Source organism: Cotesia glomerata, unplaced genomic scaffold, assembly GCF_020080835.1.
Source record: "Cotesia glomerata isolate CgM1 unplaced genomic scaffold, MPM_Cglom_v2.3 scaffold_33, whole genome shotgun sequence".
Lineage (NCBI taxonomy): Eukaryota > Metazoa > Arthropoda > Insecta > Hymenoptera > Braconidae > Cotesia > Cotesia glomerata.
This window is the reverse complement of record NW_025403884.1, coordinates 1-16,086: the sequence shown is the minus strand read 5'-3', so window position 1 is coordinate 16,086 and position 16,086 is coordinate 1. Positions and strand designations below refer to the sequence as shown.

At 32.7% G+C, this 16,086-nt stretch overlaps 5 protein-coding genes across 8 annotated transcripts; 3 read left to right on the top strand and 2 right to left on the bottom strand.

Moving 5' to 3' along the window:
* Positions 1-32: 32 nt before the first annotated feature.
* LOC123274401 (E3 ubiquitin-protein ligase TRIM23-like) lies at positions 33-2,291 on the top strand. The gene is made up of 4 exons (XM_044742003.1): positions 33-354; positions 441-1,484; positions 1,551-1,919; positions 1,982-2,291. The coding sequence occupies exons 1-4, from the start codon at positions 286-288 to the stop codon at positions 2,171-2,173; spliced, it is 1,674 nt and encodes a 557-aa protein (XP_044597938.1). The 5' UTR covers positions 33-285; the 3' UTR covers positions 2,174-2,291.
* A 744-nt stretch (positions 2,292-3,035) lies between these two features.
* Positions 3,036-6,416, bottom strand: LOC123274397 (calreticulin). Its single transcript, XM_044741993.1, has 6 exons — positions 6,191-6,416; positions 5,247-5,351; positions 4,600-4,955; positions 3,807-4,310; positions 3,469-3,612; positions 3,036-3,280 (listed from the first exon to the last, which is right to left on the bottom strand). The coding sequence occupies exons 1-6, from the start codon at positions 6,273-6,275 to the stop codon at positions 3,263-3,265; spliced, it is 1,212 nt and encodes a 403-aa protein (XP_044597928.1). The 5' UTR covers positions 6,276-6,416; the 3' UTR covers positions 3,036-3,262.
* Positions 6,417-6,551: 135 nt separating this feature from the next.
* Positions 6,552-8,560, top strand: LOC123274396 (muscle M-line assembly protein unc-89-like). The gene is made up of 3 exons (XM_044741992.1): positions 6,552-6,659; positions 6,793-8,314; positions 8,387-8,560. The coding sequence occupies exons 2-3, from the start codon at positions 6,889-6,891 to the stop codon at positions 8,533-8,535; spliced, it is 1,575 nt and encodes a 524-aa protein (XP_044597927.1). The 5' UTR covers positions 6,552-6,659; positions 6,793-6,888; the 3' UTR covers positions 8,536-8,560.
* Positions 8,561-8,617: 57 nt separating this feature from the next.
* LOC123274398 lies at positions 8,618-10,590 on the bottom strand. 4 transcript variants are annotated; one of them, XM_044741995.1, is made up of 7 exons: positions 10,495-10,590; positions 10,017-10,065; positions 9,583-9,839; positions 9,448-9,507; positions 9,103-9,383; positions 8,863-9,022; positions 8,618-8,793 (listed from the first exon to the last, which is right to left on the bottom strand). In XM_044741995.1, exons 3-7 carry the CDS (start codon positions 9,824-9,826, stop codon positions 8,693-8,695), a joined length of 846 nt encoding a protein of 281 aa, XP_044597930.1. In that variant the 5' UTR covers positions 9,827-9,839; positions 10,017-10,065; positions 10,495-10,590; the 3' UTR covers positions 8,618-8,692. The 4 variants fall into 4 exon arrangements, with proteins under 4 accessions (XP_044597930.1, XP_044597929.1, XP_044597932.1 ...); XM_044741994.1 differs by lacking the exon at positions 10,017-10,065 and having other exon boundaries at positions 10,495-10,584; XM_044741997.1 differs by lacking the exons at positions 10,017-10,065; positions 10,495-10,590 and adding an exon at positions 9,924-10,006.
* A 244-nt stretch (positions 10,591-10,834) lies between these two features.
* LOC123274413 (uncharacterized protein DDB_G0292186) lies at positions 10,835-16,082 on the top strand (the record flags this gene model as incomplete). Its single annotated transcript, XM_044742022.1, has 7 exons — positions 10,835-10,907; positions 11,681-11,751; positions 11,836-12,446; positions 12,532-13,198; positions 13,614-13,964; positions 14,044-14,270; positions 14,355-16,082. Coding segments are annotated over exons 4-7 (2,610 nt in total), but the record flags the coding sequence as incomplete, so codon positions are not given.
* Between the last annotated feature and the right edge of the window lie 4 nt (positions 16,083-16,086).

Below are 16,086 nucleotides of genomic sequence, written 5' to 3'. Positions count from 1 at the left end.
ATATATGTAAGAGTATATTAAGTATTTAACTTATTCTCTTAAAATACTGTTGTTATTATTATTATTCAAAGCAATAATTTCTACAATGGAATTTAGTTGAATATTCTCACACCAGAGCAGTGAAATCTCATTTTAAAGAACAAAAACAAAAAGCTGCGCCATCTTTTAGTTTATTATCCAGTTAAAAATCAGTAAAATCTTTGCGTAGATTAAAAAAAGTACATTTTTCTTATAAATTAAATTGAATACTTATTTACTTTTTCAATAATACTGGTAATTTAGAGTATGACAGAAGATAATAAACGAATTTGTGATTTATTTAAAATACCTTTAAAAACAAGCACTAAAGCCAATGTGAGTTTACTTTTTTTTTTTTTTATTAATTATTTATAAACTAACAATAAGTTAATTAATATATATATATATATGTATGTCACTAGGTATTAGAATGTCGAGTTTGCGAAGAAGTATTTTCAGTAGAGGGTGGAAAAGTACCTCGGCTTCTTCAGTGCGGTCACACAGTTTGTCACACTTGTCTTTTGAGACTCCAGTCATGTATGCTGGACCTATCATTCCTGCTGTGTCCATTTGACAGGCAACCAACAGCAGTCACTCATGAAGGAGTTTACAGTCTGAAGAAAAACTTTGCGCTGATTGAACTGCTCGAACGATTGGAGCAATCAAACGCTGAAAAGTCTATAATTTTAGAAAAAGAACGTCTGCAATCCACCCAGTCCTGTGATGAAGATGAGTCTCATTTGGCGGTTCTTTACTGCACCATTTGTTCCTCACACTTGTGCGAGGCATGTGATATTCTCACGCACTCGTCAAAAACACTAGGGAAGCATAGACGAGTCCCGCTGTCCGAGAAGCCAAAAGAGAAACCAAAGTGTCCGATACACACAACACACATCGCTGAGTTTACTTGTGTTCAAGAGGGCTGTCATAATGCTCTTATGTGTTACTTGTGCAAAGACTACGGTCGTCACAGCGCACACAAGCCCGCGTTGCTTGAAATAGAAGCTGAGAACGTGAGAAAGTCTATTGTCTCGGCTTTGCAGAGGATGACGCAGTTCATGGAAAACATGCGGGATACTGCTCATAAAATAGAAATAGTCATTCAAGAGTTGGAGGGCTGGGCTATTGATGATGCCAGGCATAAAGTTCGTCAACACTTTGAAGAACTGAGAACTCAATTGGCTGACCAGGAGAAAGTAGCGCTTAATTGCGTTGACAAAGAGACAAGAGGGAGATTGTGTGCTCTGAGACAACAACAAAAAGATTTAACCACTACAAGGTCCCAAGTCGCTGATGTTTGTATTCAATGCGAGAGTATTCTTGATTCAGAAGATTGGAAATTGTTGAGTGGAGCTGAGAAAGTTAAAAATGTACTGGCTTCTTTGGAGCAGCAGCAACAAAATTACAATCAACTTGGCCCGGATTTTCTTACCCCTGAATCTTCGATACCAATTATATTTAGCAGGGTTTGTAAATATTATCAAGAAAATAATTATTGACATTGTTAATTTATCGTTCAATTTTTTTTTTAGGATAATAGAGTTCATATTGGAACGAAAATTGATATGAGAGTTGTTATATTGGGCCTAGATGGTTCAGGAAAGACGAGCATCCTCTCTGCAATGAGAGGATTGACTCTGTCAAGCCCACCAATTCCTACGATTGGTTTCAACGTCGAGAGTCTCGAGTATGAAAACTTGGTGGTGACCTTTTGGGATGTTGGAGGTCAACATAAATTTCGGCCACTCTGGAAACATTATTATCATGAAGCCCAGGCAGTGATTTTTGTTGTTGACTCAAGTGACAGATCGAGATTCGAAGAAGCTCAAAAGGAATTGTCTAAAATTGTCAGCAAAAAGGAATTGAAAGACGCGTTGTTCCTTATTTTTGCTAACAAACAGGTAGACCATCTTAAATTTTAATTTATAAGTTTTTGATTATAAATTTTAAATATTTTTTTCAGGATGTTGAAGGATGTACCAGTGTTGAAGAATTAACAGACATTCTTTCTCTACAAAAGCTATGTTGTGGTCGAGTTTGGCATATTCAAGGCGCGTCGCCGTTGCTAGACGCAAATACTGCAATTCAAGGCTTGCAGTGGCTAACTCAACAACTTGGTGCTCATGAAGCTCTCTGTACTAGCTCTGTACCTTAGAATTACTTTCCTTTAGGCCAAAGTTGTTTTCCATAAGACTTTTATATTAATCTTAATAATTGTTTTTGTTTTTTAGTAATTTATTAATATTGTAATAAAGATTATTTCATAATAGAAATTTTTGTGATTGATTTTAATTAATTATAAAACTAAAGAGAGGAATGAATAAATAAATAATATAAAAAATTCATATTATTATCTAGAAAAGTTTTTTTTTTATTGAAACGATGATTATTGAGTGTTATTATTTATTGGTGTTACCACCACATTCAATAGAAATTATCAATTATATTAATCAATAATCATTCAATCATCAATCACATTTTTTCATGTACACTTTTTCAATCACTCTTCCAGAATTATAAAAGGATTTAATTAGCGAATCGTAAATTATAAATTGTACGAAGATTGACATTCTACATACTTATAATATATATATATATATATAATATTTATAATATATTTATAGCGATTAAATTAATATATTTTTTTTTTCATTATTTCAAATTATTTATCTTTTTAATATAAAAACACTTGACAAACAAAAACGGAACAAATTATAGTTTTTGGAGCTGCGGCAGGTGGGAAGGACACCGATAAAATTATCTGAATAATTTTTTTCAAGTCCCGATAGATTATTAAGTAACGACTCGGTTAAAAACGAAAAAAATAGTACGTAAACAAAAGTATAAAAACCGACACAACACGAAACTCAAGTTTTAACACTTAAAATTTCTTGATAGCAAGATAGTAAACGTTGACTAGGTTTTATGTTTCTCATCTCGCTTTACCATCGTTGTCCTCCGAAATTCTTCACTGCACATCAGTATAAAATATTTCGTTGGCATTCTTTTTTTTTTTATTTTTTTTTTTTTTTTTTTTTACTGGAAATTGTACGTGAAAGCGAAGACTATACTGAAGAAAATCGGAGGAGAATGTATTACTAAGTTTTTTTTTTTTTTTTTTTCTAATTAAAGTTATTTTATAAATGGATTGTGTAGTGTTGGAAACAGCTGGTGTGTCTTTTTCTTGCTCAACAGCTCCTGGAATACAGTCTGCTTCTCATGCTACGCGCGACATATTTTTTATTTACAATTCGTCGTGCTCCTGAAAACAAATAAAAAATCCATTATTAATAATTTAAATAATTAACAATATAAATAAACATTTATGAAAAAATGTAATCAGAAACGAGGAATTCCACTAAATATTTCGCTCATGCGATTCAGAAGTGGCGTATCATCATGAAAATAAAATAAATCAATAAATGAATGCTAAAAAAGTTGACTAATTACCTCAACTTCTGGTACGGTGTTGTCTTCGTCATCCGCATCATCATCATCTTCATCATCATCCTCTTCTGGGGCTTCTGGTTTCTCCGCTTCCATTGATTTTCTTTCAGCCTCATCTTGAGCTTCTTTCATTTTCTTTTCACCTTCCTAATAACACAAAAAAATTACAATCAATAAATATTGACAATTAAAAAAATAATAATAATTATTATAAATTATTAAAAATCAGCAACGAGGAATTCCAGCTTTTCTATCGCTCATTATAATCAGCTATCACTTTTATCATCATTTAAAATAAATATATTTAAAAAAAAACTAATCAAATAATAAAAAATACTTACAAAGTTTGGTTTCCAAACATCTTCGGCAAATTTGCTGGCGGCTTCTGGTTCATCAGTGATGAGAACGTTGTCGAAGATGGTTCCAGATTTGACTTGCCAAAGATCGAAACCAATGGCGCAGACTTCGTCTTTCTTGTAGAGTTCTTCGTCCTTAACGTACTCAGGGTTGTCGATTTCAGGATGGAGCCATGGTCCTTTGAAAGCTGGGTTGTCAATTTGCTTTGGCTTCCATTCACCTTTGAAGTCTGGGTTGTCGATCATTGGTGGTTCCCATTCTCCGTCCATTTCATCGTCCCAGTCTTCTGGTTTGGTGGCCTCAGGGTCGGGGATAGTCTCAGGCTTGTCCCAGTCTTCGGGTTTGGTGTCTTCTGGGTCGGGAATGGTAGCACGGTCATCCCAGTCTTCGGGTTTCTTCTCATTCGGGTCCTTGATTTTCTTGGGTGGCAAAAAGTCCCAGTCGGCTTCAAGTTCTCCAGACTCAACCTTTTCATTGTCGATAAGAACCTGCATAAAATTATTTAAAATTATTTACAAGCTGATCCATTAATCATTTTTCATTTCTTATCAACAAGCAGTAATTAAAGATAAAGTACATAACAAATGAATAATGGTAATATTGGCCTTCGCTTTATCCGTGTAATTACGATAAAAATTTCACATTAGTTAATTCAAACGAGACAATCTTTGCTTTTCGAGTACCCTCAGCACTTGTACTTTACCAAATCAAAAGAACATGAGACTCTGGGCTCGATTTTTATAATTAAAAAAAAAAAAAAATTTCATATTTTTTTACCTCGTAAGTGTTGTCTGGTTTGACAATCAAAGTGTACAAGTGAGTGTACACGTCGTCCTTGCAACGAATGTCTTTCTTAATCAACAGATTCTTTCCCTTGTAGTTAAAGATTACGTGAACTTTCTTGGTTCCAGGTCCACAAATGTCAGGTCCAAACATAAGAAGGTATGGTGTCTCTCCGTGCATGTCCTTCTGGTCCAATGAACAGTCGAATACTTTCACGTAGCCACCACCGCAATCGATCATCTGTTCATGCTTGACGGTGAATTGGACAACCAATGGCTTGTCCTTATTCGTGAATGGCTTGAACTTTTTGCTGAGAGCGTAAAACCTAGCATCTTCAGTTGTTTGGATACCTATAAATTAGATAAAAAAAATTCAGTAACAAGTCTTTTTTTTATAATTAAAAATTTTTAAAGACTAAAATACAGCTGTGCCTGCACAAGGTACCTGATGAATGTATAATTACAAGCTCAGGGCATAAGCCAGACCTAATATGATCTCCGAGATCCTGTAGCACCTACCATCCATGTTGAATGGCATGTGACTCTAGGCTCGGATTATTTTTTATAACATCAAGCAAATAAGCTTCACATGCAAATTTTAATTTTTGTAAAATTAATTTATTAACAAAGAAAAAAAATTACCTGTGTCTTGTAATTCTTCGTGGTAGAATTTTCCAGCAGTCCGCTTGAACTTTCCGAATTCTTTGCCGGGATGCTCTGAGTATACCCAGTTCTTTTCCCATGAATCTATTTGTGCAAACAATTAAATACTCCATTATTAATAAAGTTTAACTTTAATAGAGTTATTATTTTAAATTATTTTGAAATTTAAAAAGCCGATGGTTTAAGAATTGCGAAATTGATTTTGCCACGTGGTTACAGAGTCATGTTTCACGAGCAGTGACTCAGAGGGAAAGAAATCGTTCAAGAATCAAGGGGTTTAAAGCTTCCGGTTGAAAAAGCGATCCGGGGTTCTAAGTGGGGGTTCTAAAGAAGAAGGGATCGCCTCTGTCGTGGCAAAACGTTGATGTGAATAGCCCTTACTGTCGTGTTATTGAAAACAGTATTTAAAACCCGGTTTTGATTTCCAGACTATTGCTAATAAAATGACAAAAGATATAAAAATGTCATTATACGTCACGTACATCTTTTATCCTATGATTAAAAAAAAATTTGTTTTTTTAAATAGTAAAATTCATTGTATTTATCCTAATTAAATAATAAATATTTTAAGTATCAATAAAAAAACTAAGAATAACAATCTTGCCGGTTACTAGGGTCAATCTTTTGATTTTTTTTCACCAGTAATTTTTATAAAAACGAAATGATAACAATTAAAATTAAATTACTGCAATTGTTTACATAAAATATCATTCAAATTTTTAAATATTGAAGCGAATTTTTTAAAATATTGAAGGGTGTGGTTAATGTATGGGAAATAAACTTGACAAGCTTGTTAAAAAAATATCAGGATATAAAGAAAGTATCCATTAATGATAATGATTCCAATTAAAATAAAAAGAATAACAATAATAATTAAAAAACCGGCTTTTTGAAAGTAATTTTTTAAAATAAATATTACTCACCATCTGAAAATCTTTCTTCGAAGAAAACTTCAGCGGACACGGTGGCAATTACGGCAATTGCCAGTACAGAAACGAGAGCTCGCATTTTACGTGTAATTCTTATAAATTATCGCCTTATGAGGTACAAGAACGAGTGACGACTGAACGATGTGTTTTTATATCTTCAGCTCAATAGCATACAACTAATACGTATACTATAACGTAGAGACTTGTTACTGGATAATGCCAAGAGGCGAGTTGTGGTTGGTAAAGTACTGACTGACGGGGTAGACAGATGGAGAACGCCCATTGGTTCGTCTCCGGGAACCAATCAACGCCAACCACGCTTAAAACATTCACTGCAAGTCGAGACAATATTCCACTAGCGGACAACTTGGTTACTAACACTTGTGGAATGGAAACTATTTTATTACTTACTGATATGACAGCTGCCGACATAATGATATAATTACTAAAAATTATTCACGCGGTAAACTTTTTATATTATTTTTTATTCTTTTTATTTATTTGTTTTCTAAATTTTTTTTTAATTTAAAAATTTTTTTAATTGTCTATCTTACAACTTGGATGAAAATGAGGGCATATATTTATTTATGTTACAGATGTTTTTTATTGAACCACTGATGGTTGCTATGGAGATATAAATATATACAAATGTTTAATTTTAATTAAAATATTAAAAAATCAGAAATAAAAATATGGAGTCAAAAGCAAAAGCTGCATTGAATCGCTTAAAAGAAATTGATAAAAAGTACAAGCACAAAAAAATTTCTAGTGACAGTTCAAAAAGTAGCGATGAAGGTAAAGTGTTACGCCCGACATTAAATATTAAGTTACCGAATCCTTATGAGGAGTATATTGAATCTAATTCGGATGAGAGTGAACATGTTGCTGTCAGAGTTGTTGATGACACGCCGAAAGCAAGATCTAGACAATCCAGTGATAAAAACTCTGAGGATGCTGTTAAATCAGTCAAGGAGGGTGATGCTAAAGACGTTGAAGATTCATCAAGCAGAGAAGAGATAAGTGAAATTATTGAAGATGTCAGCGAAACTATTCAGGAAGTCACTGATAAGTCTTTCAATGGTCATTTTAATCTGGATGATGGAGTGATTAGTGCTGAAGATGTTGGCAAAAATGATTCTGATGAAATTTTAACTGATAAATACTCTGAATCTTTTGAAAGTATTGATTCAGATGCATCTGAATCTCGGTCTATTAAAGTCAAGAAGAGTACCAGTGTGTCTGAAAGTGTAGAAAAAAAACCTAGTAGTTTGAATAATTCTAGTAGTAATAAAAGCATGGAGAGTATTGCATCTGGAAAAGTTTCTGAAAAGATACTGAGTGAAGTTGAAATTGAAAAGAAATTATCTTCAGAAAGTGTTAAGCTGTCTGAAATTGTTGAAGATAAAGATGAAAATAAATTGTCAAGTTTAGAATTAATCGAAAATAATTTTCGTAATGATGAAAGTAAAAAGACTGAAGAAAAATCAAGTAGTTCTAAGTATAAAAGTAGTAATACTAAACGTTCTAGTCATAATTCTAGTCTTGAAAAGTCTCAGAAAATTTCTGAAACAATTCAAACCGTTAGTGATAATAAATTTACGGTACCAACAACGACTGGAAGTGATGATTATATTTCTGAATCAACTAAAATTTCTAGTCATAAGTCAAGTGTTAAAAATAATAAAAAAAGTTCTGATTCAAGACAATCAGTGAGTGATCATGAATTTATTATTTCAAAGTCTGAAATCAATGACTCTAGTTCAGAGTATATCAAGAGTTTTAGTCATAAATTTATTGTTAAAAAGTCTAGAAAAAAGACTGATGTTAGACAAACTGTTAGTGATCATGAAGGATACTCATCACCGAAAAAAAAATATCCAAAAAATATTTCAAGCAGTAGTCAGAATTTAGAGAAAAAACTTATACAAAGTCATTATCATTTTAAGCAAGAGCAGCAACGCTTGAACTCGGCGATGATTAATTATATTCAGAAGATGGAAGAAGAGCATCAGAGACTTCTAACGTGGCCTAAGAATTTAATTTGCCCATCGAGAGTTAATAATGTCAAGACTGTGAAACCTTTAGAATTTCCTCATATTTCTGGATTTGTTCGACCTGGTAACATATAAATTTTTGTTTTAATATTTAATCATTAACTTAATCTATTTTTTTTTTTTTTTTTTTTTTTAGACTCCAAGGTTAACGAAGACGAAGATATAAATATGGAAATACTAAGAAACCGATTATTGGACATTCGTCAATGGATAAAAGATCAGTATTTAATATATAAAGAACATTATGATTTAGCAGAATCTTTAAACAAGACTTGTACTTATTAGAAAATAAAAATAACAAACCATGGAATTTATGAATATAAATTCTTTTTAATGATGGTAACCAAACTTATAATGTCTCTTAAAATTATTAATAGTAATAAAATTAGTATCTGAGTATAAAAATACTTAAGTATAAAATATTTGGCATGTAACTATTAATTTAATCAGGTAACAGAGTTGAGTTTCTGTTCTTTTCAAACCAAGTAATAACATCTTGTTGAAATAATCCATTATACTCAGGAGCAATGCCTCTCAAAGTTACTAAAAAATTATTACATTAATTAAGGATACTAGTCTAATTATAATTTAATGTGATAATGATAATACTACCTTCTATTTTCTTAATTACTAATAAATCTTTGATTTTCAGTCCATTATTTCCGTCCCAAGTACACTGAGCTGCTAACTCACGAGAAAAAATAGTTTCAAGGATTCTAAAGACACTTTCATGAATTTTTTCGCCATCAGTTAAAATTCCGATGAGTTCTTTCTGTAAAATAAATTGAGAGAAATTTTATATCAACAATTAATAGTATCTTAAATATTATCAAACGTTGAAGAGTTAGTTACCAGTGCTGGAGATATCCAATCTTCTTCTAGAAACTTTGTTTCAAATGTTTTTAAATCTTTGTAGCTTTTAATCGGCAAAAGCTTTTCTAAAGTCGGTTTTACTATTTTAGCGTCAGCTTGTTGTTTAATTTTCACAAGCATGGCTTTTATCTTCTCAGAATGACTAAGTATCTCATTGAGCTTTTTAGGTATCACATAGGAATTACAATTACAATTACAATCTATAATCCTATTTTTATTCCCCATAATTGCGACTTGTTCCTTCAACTCATTGAACCGTTCTGTAATATACAGCATAAAATCAACATAAAATCAGTTAATATAAAAAATAAATTTTAAACTTACTATCTTCCAAATCTCGACGGTTTAATGTATCAGCTCTAACTTCAGCTTCTTCTAAACTACCTAAGAAATATAAATTTTTATGTTAAGAAACAATCTTAGAATTAGTTGGAAAAAAATTTTAAGAATTTTTCTAACCATATTGAAAATTATCAACTTCGACAATGTCACACAATTTCCAGCCTTTAGTACTGCCATTAAAAATGATTTGATTTGATTTTTTGTACCATTGATAATTATTAGGCCACCAACATTGATCATAATCATCATCATCGTCACTTTCATCATCATCGTCGCCATTATTCCGAGTTAGCCACAGTTTAGGTGCTACATCCCATGGATCTTTATTTACTTGAAATTTTACAACGTAGTAATCTGACATTTTTCGCAAAAATCTAAGAAAATAACAAGAACATCATTATTGTTCAATATCAATTAATCAAAACATGATTGTATTGTTAATTTATAACCTTAATTACTTATACTTAATTATTTTCTATCAAGATGAATTATTTTGAAAATATAAACAAAGGTAAAGTAAGCGAGCGCGCTTTAGAACGGATTTACTTTACCAGCAGTACTTCCACTGTGTATCTCAGTTGGTATTGTTGAAACAAATGACTAACGTATAATAATAATAACAATAATACTACATAACACAAAAAAAGCGCTGGATCAATTATTACAAATTCTATCTCAAATTTCATTAACAGAGAAACATATTCTCTTGCATTCTGAGATAAATATCCATCATCAATATCAATTACTCTCGATTATTTTTCTTAAAAAATTAATAAATATTTTAAAAATATTAAATTATCTAATTAACAGCTTTCAAGTAAGTTTTCACATCTAACCAAGATAAATTCATAAAAAATAAATAAAATAAAAAAAAAACTATTGCGCTCCAGATCTGACATAAATGCGCGCGCATATTATCAACGAACATAGAACAGATACTAAACAAATTTAAAAAAGACAAGCAATAAAAATTTGATGTGTCAGAGCAAAGAATTCTTTTTAACTCGACAAGTTTTATCCTGTACATACTTGTTTCATGTTGTTCAGTTACTTTTACAAGCAAGGTAGTCATTCTTCATATCGTAAATTTTCAACACAGAAAACTTACGCTGCATGATATGTAAGTGTGTGTAATTCTGCAATACAATCCAAAAGTCAATAGTTCAGTCGCAATGTCAATGTGTAGAGATTCTATATACCCTTACATATCAAATTAATAAATAAATAAATAAAATAAATAGTTACACATCAATTACGTTTAGGTCTTGCTGGATAATCCTAGATTTACATTAAAACATTAAAAATCGAAAAATTATTTAATGTTTAATTTAAAACTGCCATCTTGTTGAATGATGACGCAACCTTTCATGGATATGTTGGATATATCTTTATCAATTCCTACATTAGCGCGACTGCTGGTATTTAAATCTCTCATATGTATTGTAAGTTGAGTTGTAGTGACCTTTGTTTATTTTTTATCCAACAGAACAGTTATGTAAAATAAGATCGTAGATCTGAAATAAAAAAAAAAAAGAAAAAAAAAAAATTAATTTTATAAAAAGTTTATAATTAAATATTTTATATGAATTTTTATATTCTTCAGTAATATTTTTAAATATAAAATTTAGCTGGCTGTCGTATATGGGCGGTAATATTGGACCCACGGCGAAAGTCATATTTCCTCTTCTCTTCCCCTCGCGCAAGAGTATTTCGAACGGTGACTGCGATGTTGCCAAGTCGTAAGAAGAGTGACGGTTAATGCTCGTTGAAATTCTCAAGTTAAACCCAAGAAATCCCGCGCCGGAAAAACCACAAGTCTAAACACGCTTTATTTTTTTAAATTATCTCCTGCACATACCTGATGTTCATGATTCAGCGCTTCGTATATACAAAGATATCACGCTTAAACACCATCATTTTTTTATTTATCCTCTTTTAATGTCCTCCATATGCTGACCTATTTTTGTTCAACTTGAAACTACGTCCTGATTTTTATGGATTTTTTTTCGCGCAAGTAATTAGCTATTAAAATTGTTTTCAAATATTCATAAACAAATATTTCAACTTCAAAGGTTCCATATATTGACATTGGATCATCATCGATCAAACTGTACATCTTGAAGGTCTATAAATAAATAAATAAATAATTAAATACTTTATTTTTTAATTAAAATATTTATATTAATTTAAACTTAATTTAAATTTTATTTTATAGAAAGAAAAAAAAATTAAACCCTAACTCGGGTGCGAACCCACGACTTTTAGATAGACGTAATATTCTTCAAGGTAAATTATAAAAATAAATAATTAAGAAAAAAAAATTGAATATTCTTAAAAATTAAATTTAAAAAATAAAAAATTTGTTATCAGTGAATTAAAAATTTAACGATTGTTGGTGATAAAAAAATGAGCGATAACGGAAAAATAATTCGAATTGAACCGCGAGTGGAGTAAAGAAAATCAAACCAATACAAGAATAAAGAAAGGCAAGTGGCAAGTAAGCTAATTGTAAGTATGACAACGTCGCTCTGCGTGCGGGCCATTGCGCAGACGAGTAGGTCGACCAACACAGCCAAACGCAAGAGCCTGGGAGGTCGTACTAACTATATATATAAATACATACACACACCAACAGATATAACGGAAGGTTCTGGCCATCGGGGTTTTATATTAGCTTCTACGTTATCCATCCCACTTACTCACTACTACAGGCCCGCGGAATCAGTCAAGCAACGTGATAGGCTGAGGATATAAAAGTTTCCGCCGCTGTATCAAAGGATTGACGGCGACGTACGAGATAGACAGAGACAGCTGTGAGGGTAAAAAGAGCAACAGTCGCCAGTCAGTACCTACTCATCGTGTTTTCCCATTTGGCTCTCTTGCGCGCAAGTCGAATTCTTCTTTACACATGTATGTATGGTGTACTTATAAGTGTTGGAGAGTCAGACATGCTTATGGAGGGGAATAGAATGTATAATGTAGTGAGTATAAAGGTGGATTCATTATAAATGTGTAAGTTGAATTATTTATGTACATATACTAACTATACACTGTCATGGCTCTTAGGAATCATTAGCAAGAGAAGGAACATCAGCAGCAGCAGCAGCAGCAGCGACCCCACCACCATTTTATTGGCAGTAAAGTTAATACGCGAGGTTTCCGCTGCAGTCTGTGTGTTCTGTGTTACAAATACGTGGTCATAACCCAGGCCAGGCCATCATCAGAAACAGAAACTCTAAACGTTAGACTTGGCTTCGTATCTATATTGTAGATACTGATAATAATAATAATAATAATAATAATAATAACAATCATAATAATAGATACAATAATATTTTAGTGATTGATACCACTCGGTATCGTGTACGGAGTGTTAATATACTTAAAATAATAACAAATATCAGTGTGCTGTGTGAGAGGTGATTCATAATGCCGTTAAGCATCAAGGTTAATCTCCGGGTTACCGGGCACTGTAACCAGGGCGGTCGTAAATATATGGAGGACATGTTCAGTGTGGCATACCAACAAACTTCTGATGATAAAGACCTGGAGTACGCATTTTTTGGTATTTTTGATGGCCACGGAGGAGGCGAAGCTGCTAAATTTGCCAAAGATCACTTGATGGATATTATTGTCAAACAAAAAAACTTTTGGAGTGACAAGGATGAGGACGTCCTACGAGCTATTAGAGATGGATATGTTAATACACATTATGCTATGTGGCGAGAATTAGGTTTGTATATATATATTTTTTTTTTTTTACTCTTTTAATTTATTTAAATTTATTTAATGTTTCTTGTCCGGATCGTCCATGTGAATATTTGTCATTGTAAAAGTAATCTCGTGCCATTGTGTGTGCATCATTGTCCCGCGTATTTCCCCCACTTTGATATTCACTTTACAATCTAGGTTATGTAACGTGTTGTACTAACCTAAAATATCAATATTTATTGTTTATTATTTATATTTGTTATATACAAAATATACATTGATTGATTGTAATTAAATCCTGATAAATTATGCAAATTTTATGAATTTAAAATAAATTTTTTCATTAATTACATCAATAAATAAAAATAAAAAATAAAAAAAAAAAAAAAAAACATGTCGCAGCTTTCAATTAACGTTAATTATTCTTTTTATGACAGATAAGTGGCCGAGAACTGCCTCAGGATTACCGTCAACAGCTGGTACAACTGCCAGTATAGCTTTTATACGCAAAGGAAAAATTTATATAGGACATGTTGGAGATTCTGGAATAATCCTGGGCTATCAGAACGAAGATGATCCTCAGTGGAAAGCGAAACCACTTACAAAAGATCATAAACCGGAGAGCGGACCAGAGATGACAAGAATTCAAGAGTCTGGTGGAAAAGTCATCAGTAAATCAGGTGTACCGAGGGTCGTATGGAATAGGCCTAGAATTGGTCACAAAGGACCCGTACGAAGATCTACTCATATTGATGAAATTCCATTTTTAGCTGTTGCGCGATCTCTAGGTAATTATATTTAAGTAATAAATTATTTTTATAATAATAATAATAATAATTTATTTAACTGGTGATAAAAATTTTCCAGGTGATTTATGGAGCTACAATTCAGAATTAGATACTTTTGTTGTCTCTCCTGAGCCTGATGTCAAAGTTATTAAAGTAGATGTTAAATCATATAGGTGTCTTATCTTTGGCACTGATGGTCTTTGGAATATGCTGACACCTCAAGCCGCTGTGGCAATCGTTCAAGCTGCTGAAAGACACAATGAAAAACATTTTATTGCTTCACAACAAACCGGAAATCTTTTTCAGGTATTTAATTAATTTTTTTTTTTTTTTTAAATTCCTTATTTATTTTTTAATTTAAAAATAATAATAAATATTTATTTAATGCAGGGAGAATCACAGATGTGGATAAATCCTTCCAAAAGTTTAGTTGATCGGGCTCTTGAAAGATGGTCATCAACACGTCTGCGAGCTGATAATACAAGTGTCGTTACATTGATGATAGATCCTCCTGGACCATCGCGCTGTGAAGTCCTGATGAACCGTCGCCAAAAAGAGCCTGTACCTTCAGCTCCAAAGATGATACCAACACCTGTACCGCCTCATCCGTGTAACCCGAATTTCAACAACATTGACATCAACAAAACCCACCCTCCGATGGCAAATGTTAATGAACCTCCAAATCCTATAGCAAGTTCGTTAAACGTACAAAGTAATTCTACAAATGAAGAGTTTAATCAAACTCTAAGTCCTTCATCTTCTTCATTTGGACTCAATGAAAGTTTACCTAGCGATTATAGTTTCCAAGAAAATAGTGATAATAATCGTGAATCGTTTGTTGACAATAGTAGATATGATAACGATAATAATGATACTATATTAAGTGAATCAAGTGTTAAAGAAAGTACAATTATGGAGAATATTCAAGTTGCTGAAATATCTTCTTCTGACATAAGTAGTGATGATAGCCAGATTTCATCTGGTGAAAATACTGTTGATGAAAATGAATCTGTTGAAGAAAATACTGATGTTGCATCAAAAAGTACTCAAAGTATCAACGATCGTGTAAGTGAATCAACTGTTAATGATTCTTCAATTGAAACTACTGTTACAGAAGAAAAAATATCTGACAAGCATGAAGTAGAAAATACTGACAGTCAAGATTATCAGTTGACAAGAGGAAATGCATTTTTTGGCTCTTGGGATTCATTTAACGGCAATGGATCTAAACTAAGTCGCTCAGTCAACTCTAATTTAGCAGATTTAATTTCAAGCCCAACGCCAATAGCAGAAATCAATTCTACTGAAGCTGACTGCAAAAAAGACCAGCTCGACAATCCAATTCCTAGTCCGAGTCTCGAAAAACAACCACCTGATTTATCCACCAGTGTAAATAATGACGACAAAGTTGAAAATGAAATAAATTCAGCTCAACAATCGCCTCAATTGATGCCAGCAACATCAACATCTAGCTCAGACGATCAAAAGATGTTACCTCCAGCTTCATTGGACTCTTCTAGATTAAAGCGACGTCGTGAAATACCGCTTAGACCGGGTTCAACGCGAAGAACTAAAGAAATAAGTTATAATAAACGTAGACACAGTTCTACGTTAGACGAAGCTGACGATTCTATTTGTTCCGTGCCAGAAGCGCCTAATTCGAAACGTCGTACGCGCTCAGAAGACAGACGGTGCGACGTAAATGGTCCAACTGACGAGAATAATCCAATAAATCAAGAGCAATCGCAACAGCAACCGCTGCTAAATGACAGAGTACGTCGTTGGCCTGGCAATTCACGTCGCTCAGAAGTCTCTAAAATAAGAAATGTTAATTCTCCAACGACATCTTATTCACCACCAACAAACACCAGTACTTCTAACACTCGTGAAAAAATAACCGTATCACCGACATCATTCCAACGACGTAGCCTTGAAAAGAAAGCTACTCCGGTTAAAACGATAAGAAGACCCTCGATAAATGGTTCAAGTCGAGTTCAAATGAGAGGAAGCTTTGCACTGAGAGATTGGGATCAAACGAAATCAAATCTTGGCCGCCGACGTGGTGTTCGCGCTGGTAGCTGCTCGTCTGACAGATCTAAATTAAATCGTGTTATCACTGACA